We start from the raw sequence: 15,885 nt of genomic DNA on the forward strand, positions 1-15,885 counted from the left end.
TACAATAGAAATACATGTGCAACATTAAATCATCATGGCTCAGGGCTATTCACATAGTTTGTTTTTTAATGTTTTAATCACACACACACACACACACACACATAGCACAATGTGGATCTGTCCGTGGTGCTGAACTTTTTACTTTTCATTCGTCGAGAAAAACGCAATAAACCTGCTTTAAATACAAACGCACTTATTAATTTGTTAATAAATGTTACTTTTAACATTTGCTGCCAAACTGTGCATTAAAAAATAGGCTTTCATTAAGGACGTAAACATTTTTATCATTCCGTAACGAAATCCAATACTGTATTTTCACAAGTAACCTTTTTTTGACATAAAATATCAAATTTTTCATCTTCACGCGATGTCGCTGCGCTGCTGATCTTGGCTTCAAGGGGAGGATGCGAGAACAGCTTGGCTTTCTGTTGGTCGGAGGCAGAGAGAGAGAGCGGCTCAGTCCGATCCGCGGCACGGCGCTATGGCGATGCTCTGCTGGGCGCTCTCAAGAACCCAAACCCCCGCTAACCTCCACCCGTTTTGGAGCGCACTGCTGTATTTCTTGTGAAAGGCAGCGAAGGCGTCGCCATGAGCTCTGCGATGGATCCGCGGAGGAGAAGGCGGCTCGGTTTTGTCGTCCTCTCCGCGATGTGGAGTCTCGCCTCGGCTGTAACGAGATACTCCATCCCTGAAGAAATTCCGGTCGGCACGGTGATCGCAAATATCGCCGCGGATTTGGGCCTCGACGCGCACAGTCTGCTGGAGCGAAAGGTAAAACTGGATTACATCCATAGCAAGAAAAACCTAGAGATAAACGAAAAAACCGGAGAGCTGTTTATCGCTGAGAAAATCGACCGGGAGTATTTATGCCCGGCCAAAACATCATCGTTTTGCTTCCTCAAGATGGACGTGATAATAGAGAGTCCGATACGTATATTTAATATCGAATTGGAAATTATGGACATCAATGACAACGCGCCTCAGTTCAGGAGGGAGAGAATACCGCTCGATATTTCAGAATCAGCGACACCCGGAGAGAGGTTTTCTTTAACGAACGCGGTGGACGCAGACGTCGGAGAGAACTCAATCGAGACCTATTATCTGAGTGACAGTGACACTTTTACCATTGAAATCCAGTCTGGAAGCGACGGGACTAAATACGTCGACTTGGTGCTGAAAGAGAGTTTAGACAGAGAAAAACAAGCCGTTCACACGCTAACCCTCACCGCCGTGGACGGCGGCGTACCTGCGCGCTCGGGAACGGCCAGCATTGTCGTTCAAGTGCTGGACACCAACGACAACGCCCCTCAGTTTGATCGACAGGTGTACTCGGTTGACCTCATCGAAAATGCACCAATCGGGACGCTGATTATGCAGCTGAACGCCACCGATTTGGACGAAGGCGTCAACGCGGATGTCACGTACTCCTTCACTTTGTACACATCCGAGAAAACGCAAGAAAAGTTCTCGTTGGATCCCAGCAGTGGAGAAATAAGAGTGAGAGACATGATCGACTTTGAAGAAGTGAAGAGCTTCGAGATGTACGTCGAGGTCAAAGACAAAGCCGTGAATCCACTTTCTGGTCAGTGTAAAATTTTGGTGTTCATCACGGATCTGAACGACAACCATCCTGAAATTACGATAAAATCGTTTCAGAGTTCGATTAAAGAAAACGACCCTGTAGGAACAGTGATCGCCGTCATCAGTGTGAGCGACAGGGACTCTGGGGATAATGGTAAGGTTGTTCTTTCCATCCACAATGCTGAGATTTTACCATTTGCTCTTAATAAGTCGTCTGAAGAATTCTTCGAGTTGACAGTCACAGAATCGCTTGACCGGGAGCTCAAAAACAGTTATGATATCACACTTTATGTGACAGACAGAGGAACCCCTCCTTTGACGGATAATGAAACGATCAGCCTTACAATTCAAGACGTCAACGATAACGCCCCAGCCTTTTCTCAGTCCTTCTATACCATTCATTTAATGGAAAACAATGAACCTGGGGCGCTGCTCGCCTCCTTAACGGCCCACGACCCAGACCTGCATGAAAATCAGTATATCGTTTACTTCATCATAGAAAAGGAGATCGCCAACACCTCAATGTCCATGCTGTTTTCCATCAATCCCGAGAACGGCAACCTCTACGCGTTACGCACATTTGACTACGAAAGAGAGAAGGAGTTTCTATTTCACATCGAAGCTAGAGATTCAGGGCTTCCTCCTCTTAGCAGCAACATGACCGTGCATATCATCATCCTGGACCAAAACGACAACACACCACTTATAGTTTCTCCGTGGCGTCCGCAAGGTGCTGTTATAGAAGAAGTAATCCCGAGGTCGAGCGATAAAGGGTCCCTGGTCACCAAGGTCATTGCGTTAGACGCAGACTCTATGCAGAACTCACGAATAACGTATCAGTTCCTCCAGATCACAGATACCACGCTATTCAGCCTCGACCAGTACAACGGCGAGATACGAACCACTCGCATGTTCAGTTACAGAGACCCCAGACATCAGCGCCTGGTCATCATAGCCAGAGACAACGGAGATCCTCCTCGCTCCGCCACGGTGACCATCAAGATCTCCACGGTGGAGCAAGTGGTCACCCAGTTCACCGAAACCACAGAGGTGCCTATCGAATACGACCTGTTCACTGATCTCAACCTGTATTTGCTGATCGGTTTGGGGTCGGTGTTGTTTCTTCTGCTCATAACCATCCTGGTGATCATCGTGCTGAAATGTCAAGAACCCAAACCCTCTCAAGCGGCTCATCAGGGTAGGAACAGCATCATCAGCCAGAGGAACTCTTCCACCATCGCCGACTCTACTCTCATCTCTAGCGATGCCTACTGGTACAGTCTGTTTCTGGCAGAGACTAGAAAAGGGAAGGTGGTGGTCCGGCAGCCCCTTCCTAACGGAGCAGGGTTCATTGTGTCGAGCATCCCAGGAAGTGCTGCTCTCACAGAGACCAGTGCTTCGAGGTCTTCCACTTTGCAGGTAGTGTAGATGCACTTAGACTTGTACGTACCCGCATACATACATACCTTAAATGTAAAGTACTTAAAAACGATTGCGTAATTGCATTACATAACCAAACTCAGCTCAAGAACTCATTTTAAGCAAAAAAAATGTTTATTTGGGGTTAAATGATAAAATAGTGCATATACAGTTTAAATGAAGTATCTGACCTACTGATCACCTACTGATTCTCAAACTTTAGCGATGCGTTCCACTACGACTTCCACTGTTGACTAAAAGAAATGTCTACTGTAAATAATAAACCGTAACAAAATAGTTCTTTTTGCATATTTATAATATAAAAAATTGGACCGCTAGTGTTAATGCGCCAGTATGTGTCTAAATTTGGATGTGAGTGGGAGGCTGAGTATGATAAGCATTTGGGTGTGAAGTAAAGGAAGAGTGAGACAGAAGCACTGACAGTGAAAATTTAGCACGTTTTAAAGCGTTGATGTGGTATGACTGATATATATATACATATGTTTGCAACATATATATTTTAAATATATTTTGGCTAGAATAAAAAAAAAGCTTTATGGGCAAACAAAAGACACATGAAATAATGAACAAAAAGAACTGATAAAACAAAACAAAAACAAACTAAGAATAAGAATGTATAAGAACACCCAGTAATGCTTTAATTTTTTTCTTTCTATTTTTTAGAAAAAAATAAAAATGTATTTTGGTGGATAAGTAAGATAGCAAATAAAAAAAATGATATATATTTTCAAGCATGGCACTGAGAAAATTTTAAGAGCATGGCACTGTCATAGTTTTGATTTCTAGAAGGTTCATAAACTGCTAAAATGCAAAATGTAGTATATTGATGTGCTTGTCTGATTAATGATGTTTCCGTCTGTCAACAGGAGTCAAGCAGTGATTTACCGTGATCTAGACACGCTGACTGACGGATCCCAACCTTCCACACCAGACAGATTGACCTTCTGTTCTACCGTTTTCAGGGTTCAGTTCGATTCAAGACTGTGAAGGATCAAAGTTTTCAAACACTTCCAGGCAGCATTTTAATATCCTTTCATATTTTCTATTAATTTATAATATTAACAATTTATGTTACTTATTATTTCCCGTGCTCTTGATGCTCGTGTCAGACTAGGCATAAAGATTATTCGGTTACTTCTATTGAGTTGTTTTGAACATCACTTCTTCTCCGGCTTCCTGTTCTTCGCGCAGCCTTTTTGGCTAAAAGAAGAACGAACTTTTAAGACCAACATTGTGTCAGAGAGAGACATTCAGTGCGGCTTTGTGGCGATTTAAGGCTGGGTCTAACAACTGTATATCGGCCACTTGCAACCACATTGAGCATGACTTTGCATGGCTAAGACAAACAAGATGGACTTTTTCTATCTAAACGACTTCTAAATAGACTCTGCTACAGAGCAAAGACAGAAGTGATACTTCGCGGCTACAAAAAGAACTGGACTTTCACCTGTCTGGTTCTACTAAGATATGAACTATTAGAGATGAAAAGAGGGTCGAGACTGTTAAAGGCTTCTGGTATTAATGATGCTCTATTTTTACACTGATAAAACACGCTGAGGATCAGATGAGCACAATCTAATGAGCCAGGCATTGTCTATACCTCAAAACACTTGGTTTCGCCAGCTACGTGGCGCACATGATTCATGTTGATTTTTTTGTTTTGTCTACCAAATACCACAAACGGCCTAAAAAGCATCAAAAAGCACTGAAAAATACATTATTTAAAGTCCTATACAACTGCTACAAAAAAGTAAGAATCACACAAATGACACTTTATAAAAAGGTTTTACTTGTTTACATTAGTTAACATTAAACAATTAGTCTTAGTTTTAATTGCGACGTACAGTAATTCAACGTTAAAATCATATGCGTCACCTGAAGGGACACGGTGGTGGAATAAAATTGAAGTAGGTGGGAAAAAATTCGAGGTGCAAGGAAAAAATATACTTTTTTGCATTCTCTCACAAAACTTTAGCATTCTGAGGGAATGCAAAAAATAATGCAAACATTTTTTTCCTCCCATCCTGATTTTTTGTCCACCACCGCGTCCCTTTAGGGGCTCCGTACGATCCAAAGTTTTATCTGTTGTTACATATTATACTGTATTGCAATATTGCATTAATGTTACTGTAATTTGTAACTCTGGACCACAGAACCAGCCGCAAGTTGCTGGAGTATGTTTGTAGCAATAGTCAAAAAAAGTATGGGTCAAAATGTGCCAAAAATCATTAAGATATTAAGTACAGGTCATGTTCCATGAAGACATTTTGTAAATTTCAAACCGTAAATATATTACAAGTGATTGATTAGTAATATGCGCTGATTCGTTTGGACAAAAGGTGTTTTTCTCAATATTTAGATTTTTTTTGCCCCCTCGGATTTTTAAATATCTCAGGCAAATATTGTCCTATCCTAACGAACCATACATCAGTGGAAAGATTATTCAGCTTTTAGATGATGTATAAATCTCAATATTTGTAAAAGCATGACTTGTTTTGAGGTCCAGGGTCCCATACAGTAATATTATAGACATGAGCCAGCAATGAACATATAAATTATATTTTATGAACTCATGTTAAAAATTAATGCATTCAAAAGATCGCGTCTTTGCTAATTGTTAGTTAATGTTAGCTACGGTATTAATTAATGTTAAAGAATTTTACCTTATTGTAAAGTGTTACCATGACATCAGTATGACGTTTGCCATAGGGATGTGCCAAAACCAAGGAGACAAGAAAAAAACTTATTGTACTAGGTGCAAAAACAACAAAAAGGTTCAAAACATTTATCAATCTGCAGATATATGTAGCCAGTGCTAAAATATTAACCTTGCCACATTGACAACAATGATATAATAAACCTATAGATCCTTTTTTTGTACAAGAATCAACAATTGTACTCTCAAATTGCTATTCAGTGTCATTTTGGCCTTGTTTACATACGTTTTTTGAGGTTTATATTGTTTTGTATTATGAAATTGAGATAAAAATGCTTGTTAATGTGTTTAATGCTGCTTCTTATATACGATGACAGTGCAATGTTTTAAGCGTTTATGATTTGTGGTGATATATTCAGCGATCCCATTATCATTTTTTAGATTGACTTATGTGTCATGACAGAAATCAAAGCTATGCTCCTTCCCTCGTGTTAAAACAATGTGTCAGCTACTGAAGTGAGTGGGAAGGTGGAAAGCAATGACGGTAGTGCAAGAGACAAGCGGTGAAGGAGGAACAAGGGGAAAGAGAGAGAGAGAGAGAGAGAGAGAGAAAAAACAGCGATATAGGTCACTTGAAACGTGTGATTTGTATTTAGATGGACACGTCCAGTTACCGGGGACACAGAGCGACGCTAAAAGTTGCCGTTAGTATCGACGACAGCCATGTGATTCGGTTTAACTTACTTTCTGAAAGGTGACAGCTTAAATTGGAGTTTTAGATTTAGAGAAATTTAGAGATTTAGAGACGCAAATGAAAAATGCTGTGCCTTTAGCAGTTTGCTTTAGGGCAAAGAAAAGTGTGCCTGACGTTTTTAAATGACAAAAAAAAAGAAACAGTATGTTAATAATACTATAAGCATATACTTAACATTTCCATCTCATTTTGTATTTCTGTTGCCTTACTTTCGAAATGTCCTTATGCAAACAGTAAACAATGCCTTTGTATCCTTTTATGATTTGCCTGTTGCCTGTAAATACTGCAATGTGAATAAAAGCTTTTACAGTTTACTTCTGTGGTGTTTGTATTGTGTGTGTGTGTGTGTGTGTGTGAGTATATATACGATCGCATAACGACAAAACACAAAGCTTCATCGGTGCTGACCTAGGCAACACTGTCTCCATAGAAACTGTCGCCATGACAACACCTCCATCTCTTCAGATTTTGAGAAGCATACCTTTTTTTTAACCTCACCAACACAACTGCTTACTTCGTTTGACCTCTTTCTTTTAGATTCACACACACACAACTGAGCATAGGATATTGCATCAAACTTCTAACTGAAGGGATAGTTGTAGAATATACATAATGCTCTTAAAATCTATATTAAAATACTCAAAAGCCGTTTATAATGTGTTTTTAGTTGTGTTTTAATTGCACTGTTTGTCATTTATTGCAGTTACAGTTAAAGGATATGCACACCTTGTGATGTGGTGTTGGAAATTCTGCTGATGCTGTGTAATGCATGCATTTGTGATAAACATATTTCTGCCACTAGTAGGGGCTATTTAGCACCTGACTGGTCGAGTGAAGTTTCCAGCTCTGTAACACTCTGTCTGACCACACAGGCACGCCAAAGCTGCTCTGCGGCTTCTGTAGCACCTGAAGTAACTTCACAAATTTAATAGAAATGGAATGTAGCATTTTCTGCACTGTGTTTTTCTTCGTGAAGAATATATTACCACATAAAGCTACAGAACATCATAGAAAAGCCGTTTAAAGTTTAGAGCGCTTCGTCTCTGTTCTGAAGAACGGAACCACATGCAACGATTGCAATATATTTCCATCTCGTGATTATCAGCCCAGTGTTGTATTGTTTGCTTGCTGGACTTTTATATTGTGCTGGATGTTGTTTCTTACTGTAGCTAAACAAATAAGAAATGAACATCCAAAAATCAATTTTCTTTGAACCTACCTTTTTTTGTGTGTCATTGTTTATGATGTAGAGATCATTGCAGGGCCGGCCCAAGCCTTTATTGGGCCCTAAGCAGAATTTTATTTGGGGGCCCCATTGTTCTGCCAGTATGTTTATTGTCAAAGTCTAACACACCCATGATCAGTTTTGTATGTTATAGTGTTGCTTACTATTGTTTGCCTGGTTTATTTTTACTCTTTGTGATCTTCAAACTTTTCTATTGTAATAATTTGCACTTAATGTTCAAAGTCTATATTGTTTTTATACTAAATATTAAATAACAGAGAGCATCTGTAAAACAACAACTCTTGAACTATATCTAGCTAACGGAGGCATAGTGAGACTGGAATACAATGACACCCAAAAGTTAGGCTAAGTTAAATAATATTAAGCTGTTTATTAAAAAAAATTATATTAAAATGTTAATTTGCTGATGTTTTGATGGTCAAACATCAGCAAACAAAGCTCAGAAAAAAAGACGTGGAAATAATAAAACGATATGCACTGATTATTAAATATCGGGCTTTCGTATAATATATCATAAATTGAATAAACAAAATAAAATGTAATTTCATGTAGGCTACTCTTAGGGGTCTTCTGGTGGCCTGGGGGGCCCCTAAGCAGCCATTTAGTTCACTCATGCCTCGGGTCAGCTCTGGCTCATGGTTTTAACTTTCATTGATTGTCACTAAGTCCTATGTTCAACCATTTAAAACTATATGTTGGATATCTTTGCTTTGTAGTACGATTGCTTTTTTATGAAGAAATCTATTTTGTGTCTAATCCCTTCATAAGTGATTTAGCATTTAGCAAACTTAAAGAGATAAAGTGACTTTACCCAAAGCCGCAAATTCTGTCATCATTTACACACTTAATTAATGAATTAATTGTTAATAAAATATTTATGTATTTAGCAAAGCAATCAAGAAAGACATGTTTTATCATAAATTTATTACATTATTTTTTTTAGGCTTTTTCGACGTAATCGGGCCACCGCTTTAAAATGTTTTAGGGTAGTAATCGAAAAATTTAAATAAAACTAGAATTTAATATAAGAATAGTCAAAGCCTTATGAAAAGGAAATATTTTGACAGGTAAAAAACATTTCCTTAAATACATATATTAATAGATATTCTTGGTACATTTTGCACATTTTATAATGTTATTTTGTATTACATTTTTTAATGATTATAAAATATACAAAAAGGTCACAAATGAATATGTCAGTGAAAAATAAAATGATTCAGATCTATTCAAAATACATTCATATAATTATACATTGCCGAAATTGCATTGCTTTTAATACATATATTCAGGATAGAATGCAAAATCTTGTTTCCCTATACAGTGTGACCACGTGGTGGCACTATCCACTAACAAACCAAAGAAAGTCGTGTTTCCGTGGAGCTCCACCTTTCCACAGAAACGCTGAAGAGCTGCATGCTGGGGATAGATGTTGTCTGGAGCCTGAAGACGGCGAGGGTTCGTTTTTTTCTCCTTGGATAAACCTTCACCAGATCGCTGTTTGAGAACAACTGCTCATGGCGTCGTTCAAACAAGCAACCTCCGCATGGATTTTCCTTCCGTCCCTGCTCTCCTGTTTGGCGAGGGATGCGTTGTCGCGGCAGATTGTTTATACGGCGTCCGAGGAGGTGAGTCCGGGAACGTTCGTCGGAAACCTAGCCAAGGATTTAAACCTGAAGGTGGATGATTTAGACTCCCGAGGACTGAGGATCGTTTCAGCTTCATCTGAGAGCAATTTCGCCGTGAATTTAAAAACTGGGGTTCTCTATGTGAAAGAGACGGTGGACAGAGAAAAGCTGTGCCCCAATACTCACCCTTGCACGGTAAACCTGGAGGCCATTGTTAATAATCCTCTGAATGTTTACAGCATAGAAGTAAAAATATCGGATATCAACGACAACTACCCTCATTTTGCCGAAAAAGCTCAGTATATCCAAATTTCTGAGCTAACGTTACCGGGAACCAGGTTTCCATTGCTAAGCGCAGAAGATCCCGACGTGGGAAGCAACTCAGTGACAGCATATAAAGTGTCTAACAATCCGTTTTTCAGCCTAGAGGTACACGCAGATGCAGAAAGTGGTCCTTCTCCTGAACTGGTGTTGCAAAAGGCGTTGGATAGAGAGAGACAGTCTACAATACAGTTGGTTTTAACCGCTATGGATGGAGGAAAACCTTCAAGGTCTAGCACAACGAGTGTTATTGTTAATATTCTAGATGCAAATGACAACGCACCGGTATTTTCCAAGACCGTGTACAAAACTCAAGTCTTAGAAAACGCGCCTATTGGCACTACTATAACGAAGCTTAACGCCACTGATCCTGACGAGGGTCTTAACGGTGAGGTCGTGTATAAATTCAAACAAGGCCAGAAAGGAATTGCAGATAAGTTCGCGGTCAACAACACCACGGGGGAGATAACAGTCATTGGCACTTTGGATTATGAGGACATCAATGCGTACGAGATCCGCGTGGAGGCCTGGGACCGAGGCCAGAGTCCGCTTGCATCTCATTGTAAAGTCCTCGTGGAGATACTTGACATGAACGACAACGCACCCGACATTACGCTCTCGTCGCTGCTGGATAATGTCAGTGAAGATGCAAAACAAGGCACTGTGTTAGCCTTCATCACGGTCCAGGATAAAGATGGGGGTAAAAACGGAAAAGTGCATTGTTCTATCCACCCAAACTCTCCTTTTACACTACAGTCATCACAAGGGAAATATTACTCGCTTGTTTTAAGCGGGACTCTGGACAGAGAAGAAACTGCACAGTATAATATTTCAGTTACGGCTACAGATGAAGGAACCCCGCCTTTATCGAAAAACACAGTTATAGCGATTCATGTTTCTGATGTGAACGACAACGCGCCTCGATTTCAAGATTCTGCTATTAATGTTTACGTGAAGGAAAATAGTCCAGCTGGTGGTCAGATAGCGACTGCTTCTGCACAAGATTGTGACTATGGAGAGAACGCTCAGGTAACTTATTCATTAATCGATAGTCCCAGTGTCCCGCTATCCACAGCAATCAGCATAAACTCTGTGACCGGTGAGATATACAGCATGCAGACTTTCAATTATGAGCAGGTAAAAACCTTACAGTTTCAAGTTATGGCGACAGACTCTGGTGTTCCTCCTCTGAGCAGTAACTCGACTGTAAATGTGTTTATTCTGGACGAGAACGACAACAGTCCGGTTATTTTAGCTCCTTATTCTGAACCTGGATCAGTTAATAGTGAGAACATTCCCTACTCTGCTGAAGCGGGATACTTTGTAGCCAAGATCAGATCTGTTGATGCTGACTCTGGATATAACGCACTTCTGTCTTATCATCTAACTGAACCCAAAGGAACCAATCTGTTCCGCATCGGAAGCAGTTCTGGAGAAATAAGGACTAAGAGACGAATGAGTGACAACGACTTAAAAACTCACCCACTTCTCATCACAGTGTCTGATAATGGAGAGCCATCACTCTCAGCGACTATGTCCATGGATGTTGTGGTTGTTGAGAGTCTGGATGACATAAAGACATCCTTCCGAGAAGTTCCTGTTAAAGAGGAGAGTTTTTCAGATCTCAATCTGTATCTGCTCGTCTCTATCGTCTCAGTATCAGTCATCTTTTTACTGAGTCTGGTGGGTTTGATAGCAGCTAAATGCTACAGGACAGACAGCAGTTTCAGCAGGTACAGCGCTCCAGTGATCAGCACACATCCAGACGGAAGCTGGTCCTTCTCTAAATCCACTCAACAGTACGACGTGTGTTTTAGTTCAGACACGATAAAGAGTGATGTAGTAGTTTTCCCCTCGCCGTTTCCTCCAGCAGACGCGGACCTGATCAGCATTAATGGAGAAGATACTTTTACGCGCACGCAAACTCTTCCTACCTCAGAGAAGGTAAGACATTGTAACTTGCTTCGTGCTGTACCTGACTTGTAAAACGAACATTTAAGATGAGATGTTATGAGTTTAGATGTTTATATAATAAATAGAGTATTGTGGATAAAAAAATATTTTCTTTTGAGTATAAAAAAATGAACGCGTACCCAAACAAAACATAAAACGAAATATAGTGGACGCTATTCAGCGAAATATTGCACGGATTATTTTTACAACTGGTTTTAAAGATGGATTTCAATTTTGCAAGGTATTTCGGCACCTGGAACCTGAGATTTACTGAGTATCATTGTGCAGCTTTGTTTTGTCTTCTGTATACTCCGTGTATATTTACAGAGCTCTTTCTTTCTTTCTTTATTTATTTTTGCGTAGCAACAATTATCTTGTGCTTTCATGCTGATATTTGTTAATTTTTTCACTGCTTAAATGTAGTATTTTGCATTTAAAGAATAAAATCGCTTCAGTACCACGGACAGCAACGGCGAATTATTTCGTTCTCGGTTCACACATTTATTTAAATGGAACATTTTCTTTTAGTATATTTATTTATTTATTTATTTATTATATATGTTGTTGTTATTTAGTAATGCTTACGTCGACATGAATGTTGTTTACTTTTTAATAGAAAACTATATGAAGATAAATCTTATCGTGTCTTCACTGTGAGAACACGCGGTGGCACTGCAGACCATGACTTTGAGAGTTATCTGAGCTCCTCCTTTACTGCATCAGAACAAGAGGAAATGCGCTGAAGGCGTGTTAATAATCAAGGCTTATAGTAGCTTCTGCGTCGTGATGTCGGGTTGCGTCGAGAAAGGTCTGTTTAGCCGTTTTAATTATTTTTACGCGAAATAATCTCGGGACATTCTGCTGCACAATCATGGATGTTACTGAATCTTACGGCTTCTGGATCCTTTTATTTCTGTCTTTATGGAAATCTTCGCTCGGCCAGATTGTCTATTCCGTCTCCGAGGAGGTAAATAAGGGAACTGTGATCGGGAATATAGCGAAAGACCTGAAGATCAGTGCTCAGGAACTAGAATCACGCGTGTTTCAGATTATGCCTGGATCTAATGCGAAGTATTTTGATGTAAATGTGAAAACGGGCTCACTGTTTGTCAAAGACAGGATTGATCGTGAAGAGTTGTGTGGCAGTAATCAGAAATGCGCTTTAAATGTAGAGGCTCTTGCTCAGAATCCTCACAGACTTTACAGGCTTGAAATTATCATTTTGGATGTGAATGACAATGCTCCAGTTTTTCCAGATAGCACTTATATCGTGAATGTTACAGAGGATGCAAATGTCGGGGACAAATTTCATCTTCCTAATGCAAAAGATTCAGATGTTGGCAGTAATTCTCTGAAAGACTATAAACTCAGTTCAAATGAATATTTTTCTGTCGATGTTCATAGCGGGCAAAAAAGTATATCTGCTGAATTAGTGTTACAGAAAGCTTTAGACAGAGAGAAACAAGCTGTTATTCACTTAATACTCACCGCTATTGACGGAGGAAAACCTCCCAAATCTGGAACACTGAGTATTGTTGTTAATATCATGGATGTAAACGATAATAAACCTATTTTCAGTAAACCTTTGTACAAAGTTAAAGTGAAGGAAAACGCACCAAGTGGAACTAAAATTATTTCTGTTTCTGCCAGTGATTTGGATGAAGGCATTAACAGTGAAATTCAGTATTCAGTCTATGGAAATGTTGATGAAATGCACTTGTTTAGAATAAACTCTAACTCAGGGGAAATTGTTGTTCAAGGTCAAATTGATTATGAAGAATACCCTGCCATTGAACTGCGTGTTCAGGCGAGAGATAAAGGCAGTCCTCCAAAAAGTACAGACTGTAAAGTTTTAATAGAAGTTGTGGATGAAAATGACAACGTGCCTGAAATAGTTACAACTCCTCTGCTGGAAAGTGTGAAAGAAGACACAAAGTCAGGAACAGCAGTTGCTTTAGTCACAGTGTCTGATAAAGATGGAGGTAAAAATGGCATTGTACACTGCTCTCTGAAAGACTCTTTTCCTTTCAAACTGGAGACATCATATAACAATCATTATTCTCTAGTGGTAGATGGACCTCTGGACAGAGAGAGTGTTTCTCTGTATAACATCACAATTACAGCTGCAGATGAAGGAAGTCCGTCTCTTTCCAGCAGCACTGTTATAACTGTACATATCTCTGATGTTAATGACAATGCTCCACATTTCCCAGCTCCCGTTATTAACGCTTTTCTACGTGAGAACGGTCAAGCTGGAGGTCTGGTGACAAAAGTGTCCGCTGATGATTCAGACACTGGTGAAAACGCACAACTTTCATATTCACTGTTAGACAGTTCCAGCTCCAGTGTTCCTGTAACAACACTGATAAATATAAACTCTTTAAGTGGAGAAATATTCAGCTTGCAGTCATTTAATCACGAAGAAACAAAGAGGTTCCAGTTTCAAGTTATGGCCACAGACTCTGGTGTTCCTCCTCTGAGCAGTAACTCGACTGTAAATGTGTTTATTCTGGACGAGAACGACAACAGTCCGGTTATTTTAGCTCCTTATTCTGAACCTGGATCAGTTAATAGTGAGAACATTCCCTACTCTGCTGAAGCGGGATACTTTGTAGCCAAGATCAGATCTGTTGATGCTGACTCTGGATATAACGCACTTCTGTCTTATCATCTAACTGAACCCAAAGGAACCAATCTGTTCCGCATCGGAAGCAGTTCTGGAGAAATAAGGACTAAGAGACGAATGAGTGACAACGACTTAAAAACTCACCCACTTCTCATCACAGTGTCTGATAATGGAGAGCCATCACTCTCAGCGACTATGTCCATGGATGTTGTGGTTGTTGAGAGTCTGGATGACATAAAGACATCCTTCCGAGAAGTTCCTGTTAAAGAGGAGAGTTTTTCAGATCTCAATCTGTATCTGCTCGTCTCTATCGTCTCAGTATCAGTCATCTTTTTACTGAGTCTGGTGGGTTTGATAGCAGCTAAATGCTACAGGACAGACAGCAGTTTCAGCAGGTACAGCGCTCCAGTGATCAGCACACATCCAGACGGAAGCTGGTCCTTCTCTAAATCCACTCAACAGTACGACGTGTGTTTTAGTTCAGACACGATAAAGAGTGATGTAGTAGTTTTCCCCTCGCCGTTTCCTCCAGCAGACGCGGAACTGATCAGCATTAATGGAGAAGATACTTTTACGCGCACGCAAACTCTTCCTACCTCAGAGAAGGTAAGAAACTGCTGATTTTCTTTTTTTTAAACATATTTTGAAGCTTTACAAAGCTGTTTAGATGACATTATAATTATTTTTCATTATGTGTTCATAAGTGTCACCTTATTATTTCACACCCTCGTCACGTTCCCTCAGTACCAGTCATCATGACCCGTCCCCACCCGATCAATCAGAGACTCATTACACCCGTGAACCATCCCCTGAATACTATATCACCAGCAATCACGTGTACACTACTTATACTCACCTCAGTCACTTCCTCATCGGCTGGTATCAGTGTTACATGGACACACTTATCCTAGCTCGTCTCCTGCGTTCCTCAGATTCCCCGGTCGTCGTCTGGAAATCGGTGTGGTCACCTACGGACCAAAGCCAAGCTTGGTTTAAGGTCTCGGAGATAACTATGAGCTTGAACTTAGCTACTGCCTTCGTCTGAAGTTATCACTGCTTGAAAGCGTTACTTACCTTGTGACTAGAAATAAACACTCTTAACTAATGACGGCTTCTCCCTTGTATGTGTGGTCGTGAGCGATGGTAGTAGGAGAAAAAAACTATTTTATACAAACCTATAGCCTACTCTTTTCATTTGGGGAAATAAATAAATAAATATAGCTATGTCTCATTACTTATTTTTACTTATTTATTATACATTTTATACGTTTTTACACTTGAAACTGAAACATTTTGCTGAAATGCTGACAAGTGCCATCAAATGATGGAGGATTGTTTTATTATTTTTTTTACGCTTTTTCCACTAGTAGTGAACACAAAGCTTTTTTTATATGGCCTTTTCATGTTCTGTTAAACTTGCATCTCGCACTGCATACAAATTGTAAAACTAAATGAAGTTTAAAACCACGATTGGCGTTCGCGTAACGACTTCAGAACCGGAGAGTTCAGAACCGAATGGCTAAATGACTTTCTGAAACGCAGTCAAAATATGTATTCGTTAAAATGAATAACGTGCTAATTGGATTCGTTTCATTCATTGACGTAAAAGATTGCAAATAATGTTACGTGTATTTATTTATTTCATTTATTTATTCTCATTTTATTTCAAAGTAAAATTGCAGT

The 15,885-nt window shown here is 39.7% G+C and overlaps 3 protein-coding genes across 3 annotated transcripts; all 3 read left to right on the forward strand.

Moving 5' to 3' along the window:
* Positions 1 to 67: 67 nt before the first annotated feature.
* Positions 68 to 6,745, forward strand: LOC122352453 (protocadherin beta-6). The gene is made up of 2 exons (XM_043249860.1): positions 68 to 3,000; positions 3,888 to 6,745. The coding sequence occupies exons 1-2, from the start codon at positions 589 to 591 to the stop codon at positions 3,909 to 3,911; spliced, it is 2,436 nt and encodes an 811-aa protein (XP_043105795.1). The 5' UTR covers positions 68 to 588; the 3' UTR covers positions 3,912 to 6,745.
* Positions 6,746 to 9,089: 2,344 nt separating this feature from the next.
* Positions 9,090 to 12,078, forward strand: LOC122352572 (protocadherin gamma-A4-like). The gene has a single exon (XM_043250021.1). The coding sequence runs from the start codon at positions 9,192 to 9,194 to the stop codon at positions 11,607 to 11,609; it is 2,418 nt and encodes an 805-aa protein (XP_043105956.1). The 5' UTR covers positions 9,090 to 9,191; the 3' UTR covers positions 11,610 to 12,078.
* A 143-nt stretch (positions 12,079 to 12,221) lies between these two features.
* LOC122352559 (protocadherin alpha-3-like) lies at positions 12,222 to 15,414 on the forward strand. Its single transcript, XM_043250001.1, has one exon. The coding sequence runs from the start codon at positions 12,448 to 12,450 to the stop codon at positions 14,821 to 14,823; it is 2,376 nt and encodes a 791-aa protein (XP_043105936.1). The 5' UTR covers positions 12,222 to 12,447; the 3' UTR covers positions 14,824 to 15,414.
* The last annotated feature ends 471 nt before the right edge of the window (positions 15,415 to 15,885 follow it).

The sequence above is a fragment of the Puntigrus tetrazona genome, chromosome 10 (genome assembly GCF_018831695.1).
Source record: "Puntigrus tetrazona isolate hp1 chromosome 10, ASM1883169v1, whole genome shotgun sequence".
Classification (NCBI taxonomy): Eukaryota; Metazoa; Chordata; class Actinopteri; order Cypriniformes; family Cyprinidae; genus Puntigrus; species Puntigrus tetrazona.

Coding starts and splice junctions, on each gene's coding strand:
- LOC122352559 (XM_043250001.1), top strand. CDS start 12,448: ATGGATGTTACTGAATCTTACGGCTTCTGGATCCTTTTATTTCTGTCT.
- LOC122352572 (XM_043250021.1), top strand. CDS start 9,192: ATGGCGTCGTTCAAACAAGCAACCTCCGCATGGATTTTCCTTCCGTCC.
- LOC122352453 (XM_043249860.1), top strand. CDS start 589: ATGAGCTCTGCGATGGATCCGCGGAGGAGAAGGCGGCTCGGTTTTGTC. Junction 3,001..3,887: donor CGAGGTCTTCCACTTTGCAG/GTAGTGTAGATG, acceptor GTCTGTCAACAG/GAGTCAAGCAGTGATTTACC.